The sequence below is a fragment of the Suillus subaureus genome (assembly GCF_016647635.1).
Source record: "Suillus subaureus strain MN1 chromosome Unknown BJ212scaffold_7, whole genome shotgun sequence".
In the NCBI taxonomy this organism is placed as follows: domain Eukaryota; kingdom Fungi; phylum Basidiomycota; class Agaricomycetes; order Boletales; family Suillaceae; genus Suillus; species Suillus subaureus.
This window is the reverse complement of record NW_024538563.1, coordinates 178,918-192,218: the sequence shown is the minus strand read 5'-3', so window position 1 is coordinate 192,218 and position 13,301 is coordinate 178,918. Positions and strand designations below refer to the sequence as shown.

The 13,301-nt window shown below is 46.8% G+C and overlaps 4 protein-coding genes across 4 annotated transcripts; 1 reads left to right on the top strand and 3 right to left on the bottom strand.

Annotated features, from left to right (window-relative positions):
• The first annotated feature begins 1,962 nt into the window (after nt 1–1,962).
• Nucleotides 1,963–2,779, top strand: BJ212DRAFT_1336003 (uncharacterized protein). Its single transcript, XM_041334929.1, has 5 exons — nt 1,963–2,130; nt 2,261–2,264; nt 2,301–2,430; nt 2,552–2,626; nt 2,682–2,779. The coding sequence occupies exons 3-5, from the start codon at nt 2,342–2,344 to the stop codon at nt 2,752–2,754; spliced, it is 237 nt and encodes a 78-aa protein (XP_041195933.1). The 5' UTR covers nt 1,963–2,130; nt 2,261–2,264; nt 2,301–2,341; the 3' UTR covers nt 2,755–2,779.
• A 2,019-nt stretch (nt 2,780–4,798) lies between these two features.
• Nucleotides 4,799–7,541, bottom strand: BJ212DRAFT_965131 (major facilitator superfamily domain-containing protein). Its single transcript, XM_041344467.1, has 11 exons — nt 7,179–7,541; nt 7,000–7,107; nt 6,832–6,946; nt 6,711–6,778; nt 6,523–6,653; nt 6,269–6,471; nt 5,989–6,218; nt 5,797–5,932; nt 5,532–5,740; nt 5,298–5,472; nt 4,799–5,229 (listed from the first exon to the last, which is right to left on the bottom strand). The coding sequence occupies exons 1-11, from the start codon at nt 7,323–7,325 to the stop codon at nt 5,111–5,113; spliced, it is 1,641 nt and encodes a 546-aa protein (XP_041195932.1). The 5' UTR covers nt 7,326–7,541; the 3' UTR covers nt 4,799–5,110.
• A 2,329-nt stretch (nt 7,542–9,870) lies between these two features.
• BJ212DRAFT_1549953 (major facilitator superfamily domain-containing protein) lies at nt 9,871–12,460 on the bottom strand (the record flags this gene model as incomplete). The annotated part of the gene is made up of 11 exons (XM_041341900.1): nt 11,939–12,460; nt 11,772–11,879; nt 11,608–11,722; nt 11,485–11,552; nt 11,302–11,432; nt 11,038–11,249; nt 10,756–10,988; nt 10,562–10,701; nt 10,279–10,510; nt 10,072–10,246; nt 9,871–10,010 (listed from the first exon to the last, which is right to left on the bottom strand). Exons 1-11 carry the CDS (start codon nt 12,089–12,091, stop codon nt 9,871–9,873), a joined length of 1,707 nt encoding a protein of 568 aa, XP_041195931.1. The 5' UTR covers nt 12,092–12,460.
• Nucleotides 12,461–12,698: 238 nt separating this feature from the next.
• On the bottom strand, nt 12,699–13,204 carry BJ212DRAFT_1297360 (chaperonin 10-like protein; the record flags this gene model as incomplete). The annotated part of the gene is made up of 4 exons (XM_041332577.1): nt 12,699–12,749; nt 12,800–12,985; nt 13,056–13,139; nt 13,202–13,204. The coding sequence occupies 4 exons, from the start codon at nt 13,202–13,204 to the stop codon at nt 12,699–12,701; spliced, it is 324 nt and encodes a 107-aa protein (XP_041195930.1).
• Between the last annotated feature and the right edge of the window lie 97 nt (nt 13,205–13,301).

Below are 13,301 nucleotides of genomic sequence, written 5' to 3'. Positions count from 1 at the left end.
ACATGATCCCAGCCGCGCGAGTCTGAGTCACAGGCTTGGGAGTCGGGAAATGGGAAATATGATCCATGGTCCATCAGCGATGTATAAGCATGTCTCTGATCATATGACGTACCACCAGGCTGCGCCATTGTCCCGAACCCTATATATATATGAACTCTACGAAACCACAGAAGCTCGCAATGCCAGGAATCATGCACATGTTTCATAGGCAATCCACTGAATAAAACAACGCGCTATATGTTCGAGTTGGAACACCATTTGACGTTGACGATACCAGTCGGAAGCACAAGTCGTGGGTCACCGCCAGGCTATAGATAGGCTCATGGCGTGCCTGATTGCCGTCCTGAGTCCAGACTTGGTTCGGACATCCCAAAGCTATCATAATACACCTTATATCTATAAAAAATGTATCAGTTAAGGGAACGTAGTGAATCTCTCACACGAATTGTTGCAACTCGATCTATCGAGCTCATGGCTCAGAAGTTCAGTCGACACATTTATCCGCATGAGTACTGTCTAGGACGGGAAATGTTTGCTGGGTGCTCTGCAGGAAGGAGACATCCGTTCGAAGTTTCGTCGAGGTATTATTCGGTGTTCCAAAGTACTTATATTTAAAGAGAACAGTCTGTGGCAAACCAATTTCTTGCTATATCACTACTGGCATAAGTTGTTGCCAACGGATACGTACATTTGTACACAGCGGCAAGCTGAGATCATGCAGAAAGTCTCGGTCTCTTGGTGATCGGTAACAACGGAAGAAGTAGACAGCTCTGTCAAGCTGCCACATCGCAGCAACGTCTACGTCATTCTTCTTTCCCTGCATGGGTGTGCAAACCACATCTGAAAGAATGTCCACTGAGGGACCAGAATGCAGATATTCATCGCCTCGTCTAGGTTGTAACTTGGCACATACGCACCTCGGAAATAAATTTCATGTTTCTGATACGACGCTCACGGGGTGTAAAGTGAATTCCTTTTCATGGACAGACTAATGATCACATAAAAAGGAGGTTTCGGCGCAATGAGTGGGCCTAGTTAAGGTGGAAACCACCCAAGAGTCAATGTGAAGGTGTATTCTGATAGAAAAAAACCTGTCATTCGGCAGGTTTCGATCCTGCACAGTCCAAGAGGCACAGATTTTAATTCTGTTGCGGTAACCATTTGGCTAACACGAGTTACAGCTGTGTGCGTATATAATGGCACTGGCATGTTGTGGGAAAATCATAATTGAGGATTTGGGACTTTGAAAATTTTCACCGTTTTGAGACTTAGAGAAAAATTCAAACAATTGCACCACGTCGGACAACAATACACCTAGTATGGTCAACCGAAAGATCTCATCCGACGTCAAACTCGCTGCCATTCGCCTGTATGAGCAAGATATCCTTAGTCTTCGTGAAATCCTTGATTGCGTCGGCTTCTCGAGATGCACATTCTTCCGCATCCGAAAGCTCTATCAGCACACCGGCGATGTAGTCAAACCACGGGGTGAATTCACAGGTCGTCCGAGGAAGCTGAATCTTGAGGATGTTCAGTACCTCGTGGAACTGGTCCACCACCGGCCAGATTGGTTTCTCGACGAGATCACTCGACTCATGTTATGCAACCGCTTCATTGCACTCCACTACACCACCATCCACCGTGAGCTCCATCGTGCGGGCGTTTCCCTCAAAAAGCTCCGTAAAATCACCAAAGAACAAAATGAAGATCTCCGTGTGATGCGGCATTATGTAACACAGAATGGTAAAAAAAAACTAAGTCCCAAATCTCAATCGTGATTTTCCCACAACACGCCAGTGCCATTAGTTTCGCAAACTGCTGTAAGATAAAAGGCCGACGAAACCATCCATGAGCGAATGTCAAAGTGTGTTCCGAGAGAGAGAAAACCCTGTCATCTGCAGGTTTGAAACCTGCGCAGTCCAAGAGAAACGTTTAATTCGATTACAAAACATGCCAGGAATAAGCAAGTCGGAGGCTACACTGTAAACGTGTTTAACAACGCCTTGCGTATCCAACAGATGCCAACAAGTGGCCAAACTTGAACAAACCACCGCGGTTCTCGCAAAAAACCATTCTTCTATCATCTAATCGCTCTCTTCGAAATATACGTTCGTAGTGCCTGTTGCCAATCGAATACGGCTCGAAACGGTTCCTTCATGGCTTTGTGATTGTCAAATTAAAGTTTCTTCTTGGTTTGCCAGCTGACCAACACTTTCTGGTGCTAGGAAAGGAATCTATCCCGATGCTCCTAGATTCTTACGGAGTCCCTCACGAGTAAGATCTCTCTTCTTTCTTACTCTTCTTTCCCTTAGCTTCGATCAACGACATCAACCAACACCCCATGGCGTACACGCGCCACATTACTATTCCTCTGGTCTTCTGGTGCAATGCCGCCTTGCACCACGTACAGAAGTACATAGAATATCCGGGGTGAATTGTTCGTGATGACGGAGATCAAGACGACAAACTCGCGAGCATCGAAATTGACAATGCACACGTGTTCGCTGTGTGCTCAAATCAAGATTAATCCATTGAAGGTCGTCCTACGCAGGAGAGGTGGAGTTTATGACACACTTAACGTGCATGCACCACAATGGTGTGTGGTGTGGATTGACGAGTGTAACGGGTTGGAACGACTGCATTGTTCAGCTCCCTTCGATTGTTCTCATAATTGCTCACAGTGATCGATCGATCAGGCCTTGCGCGGCATGCACCCAACTTGGCTTGCTGAATTACACCACCGTGACGAATTGATGGCACACGTCTGCGGACTGCAGCATCACGCTCATGACGTTCACCCTGCACAATGCCCTTGAACACTTCAAGTCTAGCACGTCGAATTCAATTTCACCATGAGCAACGAATACAGAGACAATAGCCAACATGGATGGAATGCTTGTAAATGGTTGTTTGTGTCTTTTGATTTTCCTCGAGCGATTTTGTCAACCTGACACATGCGCAAAGGTATCACCAGTAGTGGGTCATAATAGGTAATAACATTGTTTATTCTCTCCAGGCGCCACAGATAATTATATATGTGCGTTACCCAGAATACCCAACAGTCACAGCAGTATCTCCTGTACCTATATCCAAGATACCCAGAACCCGACGAAATAATACAACAAAAATGGTGAACGAAGACCGAAAAATGGTTAATGAAGAACGAAGCATGCTGAACGAAATGTATTGTCATGACAAGTAAAGTGAAGTGGTGTCGCTCATTAAACCTGCCGTAGCTTAAACGCTATAGAGGGCACCGTCCTATTTACAAGGAGCAATGTTTGGAACCGCAACAAATGACGGTAAGCAATCGTTCCGCGAATTAAACAACTGTCTCCACTTACGTTCGTATATGACTGAGATGGTGTGCATCGCGTTCATGCAATGACACAGTAAGCATTCCCGGTGGTTCCTGACGTCGAATCCTCTTCAACCGGTGTCGACGATGCAGGACTCCTCTCATCGTCAGCCTTTGAAGCGGACAGCATAGCGAGGATGTTTGAGAATGAGTCCATTGCTTGGAAAAGACTAGGGTGACTTTCACGAGTGGCCGAAGGTGTTGTATGAGATATGGCAGTTAGATAAACTGCTGGCGAACGACAATTGAATATTGGTTGAGCTGATGGACATCGCATTTTCGAGGCACTTATATACCTTTCTACTGCATCAGTTTCACCATTGAGAGAACTTTGTAAAATCCCGTATGTTCCGTCCTAGTTGTCACCAAAATATCACTGTTCGACTTAGACTTGCCACGCGCCCACTGCCATTGGAGATTCCATTGACGTAGACAATAGGTTGGCGAGCAATAGCGAATGCATATGAGATATTATTATATCGTGTGATGATTCCGCTTGACAATAAGGTCATCCAAATTAAGCAGCCGTAGTATTCATTGCACAGGTGACCGGTCAACCTCTGTTGGGTGATGTCGAATTTCGTTCTATGTACCTTTTAACTTGAGATGCCGCCCTGAAGTTTATTATTCGCTGAAGTTGGTCGAGCGTGCTCATGACCATGGGCGTGAACTTCTGTGGCGTGCGCGCTCCGGTCGAAATGAACATGATCCCAGCCGCGCGAGCCTGAGTCACAGGCTTGGGAGTCGGGAAATGGGAAATATGATCCATGGTCCATCAGCGATGCATAAGCATGTCCCTGATCATATGACGTACCACCAGTCACCATTGTCCCAAACCCTATATATATGAACTCTACGAAACCAAAGAGGCTCACAATGCCAGGAATCATGTTTCCGAGTCATAGGCAATCCACTGGATAAAACAACGCGCCACACATTCGAGTTGGAACACCATTCAACGTCGACGATGCCAGTCGGAAGCTTGAACCTGAAGTCATGGTACACCGCCAGGCTATAGATAGGCTCATGGCGTGCCTGATTGCTGTCCTGAGTCCAGCCTGAGACTCGGTTCCGACATCCCAAAACTATTGTAGTACACCTTATATCTAAAAAAAATGTATCAGTCCAGGGTACGTAGGTGATCTATCGAGCTCATGGCTCAGAAGTTTAGTCGACATATTTATCCGCATGACATCAAAAGAAGGCGCGAGTGTCAAAGAACACTGCATTCCATTCCACGTGCGATGGAACGGAGATACCTGTATGTTGATGCCTTGTCGTGGAATGTATGATGGGGGGAAAGAATTAGGAATGCAACTACTGTACGTTGGATGAGTTGATCATCTGTAAGCATACTGGCTTACTAGAGTCTGTCTGCGATAGCTTTCAGTATCACTCAGGCCTTTTGGTATGACAGTGTGACTAAGCAGACGACAGTCTTCACTCAGCTACATCATCGCAAGAAACCACGACACTTGAAATTATATATGCCATGCAAGATTGAGAGAAACAGGGATAACGTTCTATAGATAAGGACAGAAAAATATATAAGGCTAGAAAGGGGTGTATGTAGTATGGAACATTCAAGATCAAGAGAAACAGGGTGACGCTATATGGGCAAGAACACAAAAATGTAATGCTAAAAAGGAGTGTAGGCAGTATAGAGCTTCTGGAACGAGGGTACGATAGAGTAGAGAGTGGAGGGGGTGGGACCATGTGTCAATTGTTAGATATGTTGAAAAATGAGTGTATCTAGCCCTTCTTGGATTCAAACCGCACGGCTATTGTCTCATCACTATCAATATGCCTGATAGTCTTCTTGTCTCCAACAATCCCAGCACCGTGGAGGAAAAGCGTTGCCAGCAGCGCAGCTAATCACCGTGACAAAACAAATCGTCAACAAAGCACTCTCAACGCAGGCCGAATTCGCAGCACTCACCCACAAGTGCAAATGAAGCGCAGCTCCATTGCGCAGATCTATAACCCTTAAGCTGTGCGAAATGGGGCGCGTTGGTGCCAGCAGAGTTGACAGTAACGCCAACATCAGCAGACTCGTTTTTAACTACGATGTTGAACACAAGCGTAGATAAAGCAAGTCCGATCGCAGTGCCGAGCTATCACAAATCAATTGACATTAGAACAGGACAGTATCAGTTGATTAAACGCCACTTGCCTGTGTCATAGTTTGAAACAGAGCTCCAGCCACGCTGCGCTCATGTGGGAGCGCGATCTTGGCGATGAAAATTGTACCAGCGGAGTACATAAAATCAGCGCCGAACACGACAAGAACCGTGGATGGGAAGGCAAATGCCCAATACGTCACGGTCGGGTCAATCAGCGCAAACAGGATAGCGGCAGATGCTGTCAGTAACGTTCCGCTGACTGGATGGCAAGACAAGTCAGCGTTACATGTTACAATACTCCTCGCAGAGCCATACCTGCAAAGACGACCAAAGGCAATTTGCCAACAAACATTGCAACCAAAACGTTGCACAAACAGCCGACGATGAACATTGGAATGAACCGGAGCATAGTTTGCATAGGTGTGAGCAAAAGGTAGTTCTGATAATACAACTTGAACAGAGCGTAGTCAGCGTCCTCGTTCCTCCTGGCAGTAAATCATGGAGTACCTGAACCCAAAATCTCCAGCTAACGAACGCACAGGAATTCAGGAATGCAATGGCGAGAATAACAGCCATCCGGCCCTTTGCTCGCGTCCAAAGCGAGAGCCTCATCAATGGCGGTGGTGTCCATGCGGACGTTGTGCTTGATGGATCATCTATAACTTGCTCCAAGTATCGCTCCCAAAGCAAGAACAGCAAAACCATGATAATCCCGACAATTAGAAGGATAATGATGTCTAGCAATGATTATGAAATTTAGCAATACGTGACACAGAAAAAGTCTTACATGGAGTTTTCCAGCCTTGAGAAGCAACTTCTCCTTGACCAAGTACAAATACAAGCAGGACCAGACCAATGGTGACGAGGGAAGCGCCGATCCAGTCGACAGCCTCCGTCGAAGTCACATCTGCGTCGAATGAAATCATACTGGAAATACCCGTTAGAGCAGACATCACTGCAACCAAATAGAATGAGGAGCGCCAATGTGTCCTTTATGAGGGCATCAAAAATTCAGCATTGCAGAAACAACTTATGACGTACGAGGATATTTGTGTGAGGACACCGCCGACGATCATGCCGAATGCGCCACCGACAGGGGCACCGGCTGCAAATGTTGCGAAAGCTATTGAACGCATTTTAGACGGAGGGAATGCATGCGCCAGGATACCGAGCTGAGAAACTGCATGAGAATTCTAGTTCAAAGTATGTAAAATATACAAAATACTCACTGAAGACGGTATTGTAGCAGCAGCACCAAGGCCTTGGAAGGCGCGCAAAACGACGAGGGTACTACCACCTGTGATGACAATGTAAATGGATAGAACTGACTAACAGATAAGTAGCACTCACTCTGTGCAAAGCCAGCACCAAGAGAAAACGCGACTTGACAGAGAGTACCGACCATAAACGCCTGTTTCTGACCATAGATATCCGCCAATCTGCCAAAGAACAAGAGAAGGCAGCCCTAAGTGGGAAGTAAGCCGAGACGCAGAAAGATGAAGAGAGACAATGACGCACCGAACTGAGCGAATAGGCAGATACGAGCCACTGCAGCTGGTCTTCCTTGACATTTAGGTCCCTTTGAATACTTGGGAGCGAGATAGAGACAGAACTGGCGTTAGCGGTCTGTGATTAATAACGAATAGCAAGCCATCATGAAAAAAATGTCGCGGAATATGATTACGATGAAGGCATACATTGACCACCATTGCAGCGGTGCAGGTCACGATGATAAAGACAGAGCGCAAAAGACTGCGCTGTACATCCGAGTCTGAATCATAGTGCTTAGCCTTCTCGAGGTTGAGATCTTGATGGATTGGTGAATGAGTAAGCTCCTGAGACATTACTTCTCGCGTTTCCTGGAAACTTGAGAGTGTAAGGCTCGGGGCAGGATAGTTTGATATTCATCATGCATGGGCCGCAACCGGATATATAACCAAAGTGAAGTTTTCTTATGTGCTGGTAGTGTTGTTGGCAGAATCCGGGAGACCCGCCCAACCGGGCGTTGTGCCTGGCTAACGTTGGCAGAACTCACGCGAAGAGAGTGAAGTCGACGTCCCTACAGTATGATAACCATCCACATACGGCAAAAGTCAGTATTTTTATTTTTATTTACAGCTGTTTGCAAAAAGGTTGACAGTAGCGACATTTTGAGAAAAGAACAAAACAAATAAATAATAGATTAATAGCCACATACATACATCACAAATTGACCATCATGTATCGGAAAATCAGTCACGACTAGCCGCAATTAATCTTCACAAGCATCAACACCTTGCACTCGAAGACATTCTTGCTTGCGTCGGAGATTCGGAATGCACGTTCTGGCGGATCCTCAAGCTCTGACGCGAAACGGGAGGCATACATTGCGTCAAGCGTCTGCAAGTAAGTATATGCGCGTGTTATTTGACCCTATGTATGTGGCTATTATTTATTTGTTTTGTTCTTTCTCAAAATGTCGCTACTGTCAACCTTTTTGCAAACAGCTGTAAAAAAAAAAGAGAATTCTAGTCAAATCTCGTCAACACAGTTTGATTCTTCACCTTAGTACACCCCTTAACACCCCTCAGACCTAAGCGAATCGTTACACATGCCCTGACAACGGTGTCATATCAATTGACTTGACTCGATATTGAAGAGGTTGACATACGTACTTGATCGAGGCTCGAAAGTACAGGCGTCTCTGTGGATATATTTTCTGGTTCTAACTTCTACCATTTTGCCAAGTCCATTCCACCCCTAGGCTATGCTTTCCGCGGACCTTTGTCGAAACACTTGTTCGCTAGGGCCAGAAAAACATTCAAGAACTGATCACCCGTAAATTAACGGTCTTCCTGTGGTGGAAATCCGTTGATGATCACTTATATCGTGCGATTACTTGTGGAAAGAACTTCAGAAGCATTGTGTCGATACCTCGGAGTCGATGCTTAAGCACTTATAAGCCTTTAACCATTCAGGGCCGGCGTACCGTAGATCAACTATATGGACGGTTGGACCGATACAAAAGAAAGCCCACGAGAAATGCCGTGCGCTGTGCATAGTGCTGGGGGCAGAATTATTTGCGGACAATCGTGCCGGTACAACGGGCAGAAGTGGCAGAACTGCCACTGCCACTTGGCAAAATTATCAAGGCGCTATGATGAACTACCATGATCTCATCGTCAACAGATTTCGGTACTACCGAAGACCTCGGTCAACATGCTTTAATTCTGCAAAATCATAAACTTGGCCCTCCAACGCTTCGTTTCCATCATCCAGCGCTCGCTCCATGGCTTCTTTCTCGTGTTCCAAATTCCAATAGTGCAAATACTGCATCGATCTCATCAAGTGATATGGATTCAGGACTTGCAAGATCGGACAGTCATCGATGTTCCGAGTCTGAGGCGCGAGTGGTGGTGCCCACGCAAAATTGATGCCTGGCTGGGCACTGGTGTGCGTGTGCGCATGACGTCGACGAATCGGCCTTCTGGTGACTGGTAACGAAGATTTGCTCAAATCTTTGCCAGTGCTTCAAATGTGTCTACCGTGAGATTGCAGCGCTTCGGAGACTGAGTGCTACCCATATCTGAGATTCTAGAGGTGTTCGGCGTCGGCAGCATGGGGAACAATAGATAAGAGGGTGACTGCTAGTGCCTTCAAAGGATGTCTGTCAGCGCTGACTGCGAGGCTTCCTACTCTACAGGTAAGGAAGTGCAGTTGCTCTGAGTTGATCGAGGGCCATATAAGGTGAAGAGGGGTATTAGAATCCCTTTCGCTGCGATCCCCTGTAGTTTGACATTCTGCCGGATTCTGCCAAGCCGGCCGGCAGAATGGCAGACTTCTACCCACAACACTAGGCTGTGCATGATCATTAACTAGTCTCCCATAGCATAGCCAAGAGGAGGAACAACCATTCCTCCTCAAACTTCCATCGTTTCAACGTTCAACCTTGCATCTATAAATTATCCGATGATCACGACATTGTTACAGTACCACTACCAGTATAACATGCCGAGTAAAATCCAAAGGGTAACGCTTTACACGTAGAAGAAACGACAAACGAAAACATGCAATGCCTAGGAGTCGAAATGATGGCGTGGGTGGGTGCGAAAACTACTGACTACATATATAGGGAGACCAATAATAAATGTTGAATTTAGACTTGTGAGTTCCTGTGGATTCTCGAACACGTATGACAGAAACGAAAACATGCAATGCCAGAGTCAAAACGACGGCATGCGTGGGTACGGTAACTATTGTCGATACGATTAATGTTAAGGATGTTGAATTTGGATTGGCGGGTTCCTGTGAATCCCGAAACGTGCGAGGTGCAATGGAATAAATGCAAAGGGTGGCATATACGAGTTCGTGATGGCATAAGTACCGTCCGTTAGAATGTCGATGTCTTGCTTAGTTGGACATAGCCGGTATCACAGCGTCGTTAGACACAGCATGCGCAGCCATGGTCTGATCGGAATCAACATGCCTAATGACCTTGTTGTGTCCGACGATACCAACAGTGCGGAGGAAAAGCGCTGCCAGCAGCGCGGCTATAATCACAGTAACCATCAATGATCCGCTCTCAACACAAGACAAATTCACAGTACTCACCCATAAGGGCAAACGCGGCAGAGGTCCATTGCGCATCTTTATACCCCACGAGTTGTGCAGACATGGGCGCATTGGTGCCGCTGGAGTTTACAGTGACGCCGAGTTTGGCAGATTCCCTATCAACCACAGTGTTGAACACAATTGTGGTTATAGTTAGACCGAATGCGGTGCCGATCTAACCAAAAATATAGCAGTTTAGTATAGGACAGCGTTGGTTGTTTCACGGGGACTTGCCTGTGTCATAGTTTGGAATAGCGCTCCAGCCACGCTGTGTTCATGTGGGAGCGAGGTTTTGGCAATGAAAATTGTACCGGAGGAGTATACGAAGTCGGCGCCGAACACGATAAGAACCGTGGATGGGAAGCCGAAGGCCCAGTATGTTGCAGACGGGTCAATTAGGGCAAATAAGATGGCGGCCGTTGCTGTCAAGAGAGTTCCGCTGACTGGACCACAAGTTAGTTTCACATGTTAATATTCTGCACATAGGCACTTGCCTACAAAGATGACCAAGGGCAATTTGGCAACGACCATCGCCACGAAAAAGTTGCATAAACAACCGACAACGAACATGGGAATGAATCGGATCATAGTGTTCACCGGTGTCAATAGCAGGTAGTTCTGATAATACAACTAGAAAACGGAGTCAGCGATATCGTTCCCTTGGGTGGTGGAACCGGAACATACCTGAACCCAGAAGCTCCAGCCAATGAAAGCACTCCAATTTAAGAACGCGATGACAAGGACAACGGCCATCCGGCCCTTGGCCCGACTCCAGAGCGAGAGCCTCATGAGTGGTGGTGGCGTCCACATAGATGTCGCTCTTGATGGATCGTCGTCAATGATTTGTTCTAGCCTCCACTCCCAAGCCAAGAATAGTCCAACCATGATAACTCCGAGAATAAGGAGCACGATAATATCTGTTGAAAGTTTTAGCCAATGATCGGCATGGTCCGGTGACATTCTTACAAGGGGTTTTCCAGCCGTCGGAGGCGATTTCTCCTTGACCAAGTACGAATACAATCAAAACCAAGCCAATTGTGACGAGCGAAGCGCCGATCCAGTCGACACGTTTGACAAGTTCCGATGAGGGAACGTCAGCATCGAATGAAATTAGACCCGAAACTCCAATTACGGCTGAAGTTGCCGCAGCCATATAAAATACAGCGCGCCAATGTGATCTGTGTGACAGCATGAGAAATAGTACAGCGTGTATCGGTAATCATGACGCACGAGGTGAGTTGAGTCAGGACACCGCCGATGATCGTGCCAAATGCGCCACCCACAGGAGCACCCGCTGCAAAGGTAGCGAATGCTATTGAACGTGCTCTTGACGGAGGGAACGCATGGGCTAGGATACCAAGCTGAGAAAGTGAGTGAGCATTTTTGGATCAAAAATATCTCGGGAGAACTTACTGAGGACGGTATTGTAGCGGCGCCTCCAACACCTTGGAAGCCACGGAGGACAGCGAGAGTAAGACCATCTGGGATTACATCGTGAGTGGACGGAACACGGGAACGGACGGAAGGCACGCCAACCTTTTGCAAAGCCACAACCGAGAGAAAAGGCAATCTGACAGAGAGTACCAACCATGAATGCCTTTTTTCGTCCATAAAGATCCGCCAATCTTCCAAAAAACAGGAGAAGGCAACCCTGACACGAGGTGAGCCGTCATATTAAAATAGGCAAAAATAGAACATACAGAACTGAGAGAATAGGCGGATACGAGCCACTGAAGCTGTTCTTCCTCAATAGCTAGGTCCTTCTCGATTGTTGGAAGTGAAATCGAAACAGAGGTGGTATTAGATATCTACAATTTAAAAGAGATGTCACCAAGGATCTGCGAACAAAGGTATGATGGATGCTCACATTAACAACCATTGCAGCGGTACAAGTGATGACTATAAAAATGGAGCGCAAACGACTACGCTGGGCGTCATGGTCCTTTACCGTCTCGATGTTACTCAGTGAACGGCCAAGTTCCTTGCCAGAAGGTGTGGCCAGGTTAAGTTCCTTGGACATTACTTTTCGTGATTCCGAACGGTGCAGGGGAGGGACGGGAATGCAAGAGCCTAGCGTGGTGATCCAGGAGATACATCTGAGTTTTATAGGACGTTGGCATCACCGCAAAGCAACGGTACTACTAAGCGTGTTTATCGCAAAGGCTAGGACAAACCTTGATTTGGAGTGCAGGCATCCGGCACGAACGCATTTTACTACTAAAAACCATTACGCAATATTAATCATCCGGTCCCAGTCCAGGGCTAATCTAGTCTAGCAGCTGGTTTAGTGTCCAAAAAAAGCTATGCCACCAGCAATCGGCCGGCGATGTAACTAGGCGCTTCCGTGCTGCATGTGTTTCGAAGCCCGATACCGTGCCCGAACCTTTCATACATAAAAAACAACCATGAGTCGACACGCGTTAAGGGGTGTGCCTAGCGTCCCTATGTAAAGTCCCCAAAACCCACCTATCACAACATTTGCCGAGAAACTCACCTCTACCGCATTTCACAATAACCTCGGAACTAAGATTGAGCGGGGATACATCCAGATATATTGCGATAGTGCGTCAATTCAAAAGGATTAGCGTATATAATGCTGCGTAACTTGCACGGCAGTGCCACCCCAATCACTCCTGGATCTTCGCAAGGATCTCTGCATCCTTGAACAAGTAGTATTCCTGCAAACAATCAGCAAAAATGCCACCAATCCACTAGGATAAAAACCGACCTCATCTCCTACTTTAATCGAGTTCCCTCCCCAACCAGGAAGCAACACCCGGTCCCCAGCCTTGACCTGAGTAGGAACAACATTCCCTTCCTTGTTAGGCGCTCCAGGGCCCACGGCAATTACAGTAGCTTCGGGTAAGGGCGTAGTGGTCGAAGACGAGGGTAGGAAAATCCCAGAGGCTGTTTTCTACTCCACCACAACACCGCACAAGCAATTTTAGAATGTATAAAACACGTCATAACTTTTCGATGCGCACTGTTTCAGGCTTGAATCGTTGGACCAACACACGGTCGAGCAGAGGAATCACAGCTTTGATGCTCTTGAACGTTGCCTGGGCAGCCTGGACACACCGACTATTAGCACCTGCATAGACTCGTATCGCATCTCCTCGCCCTCGCTCACCATGGTTTAAATAGAAAGCTGAAGACGAAGCGGGTGGGCAAAGCTGAAGAAAAAGTTGTGCACACAGAACTTTCCCGAGTTTTAGGCCGTTTTATTTGGT

What these genes read in the sequence shown, in the direction of transcription:
- BJ212DRAFT_1336003 (XM_041334929.1), top strand. Translation starts at nt 2,342, where the DNA reads ATGGCGTACACGCGCCACATTACTATTCCTCTGGTCTTCTGGTGCAAT. An exon ending in AAGTACATAGAATATCCGGG is followed by an intron (nt 2,431 to 2,551) that starts GTGAATTGTTCG and finishes CGTCCTACGCAG; the next exon opens with GAGAGGTGGAGTTTATGACA. An exon ending in TGGATTGACGAGTGTAACGG is followed by an intron (nt 2,627 to 2,681) that starts GTTGGAACGACT and finishes AATTGCTCACAG; the next exon opens with TGATCGATCGATCAGGCCTT.
- BJ212DRAFT_965131 (XM_041344467.1), bottom strand. Translation starts at nt 7,325, where the DNA reads ATGTCTCAGGAGCTTACTCATTCACCAATCCATCAAGATCTCAACCTC. An exon ending in CCGCTGCAATGGTGGTCAAT is followed by an intron (nt 7,108 to 7,178) that starts GTATGCCTTCAT and finishes TATTAATCACAG; the next exon opens with ACCGCTAACGCCAGTTCTGT. An exon ending in CTGCCTATTCGCTCAGTTCG is followed by an intron (nt 6,947 to 6,999) that starts GTGCGTCATTGT and finishes CTTCCCACTTAG; the next exon opens with GGCTGCCTTCTCTTGTTCTT.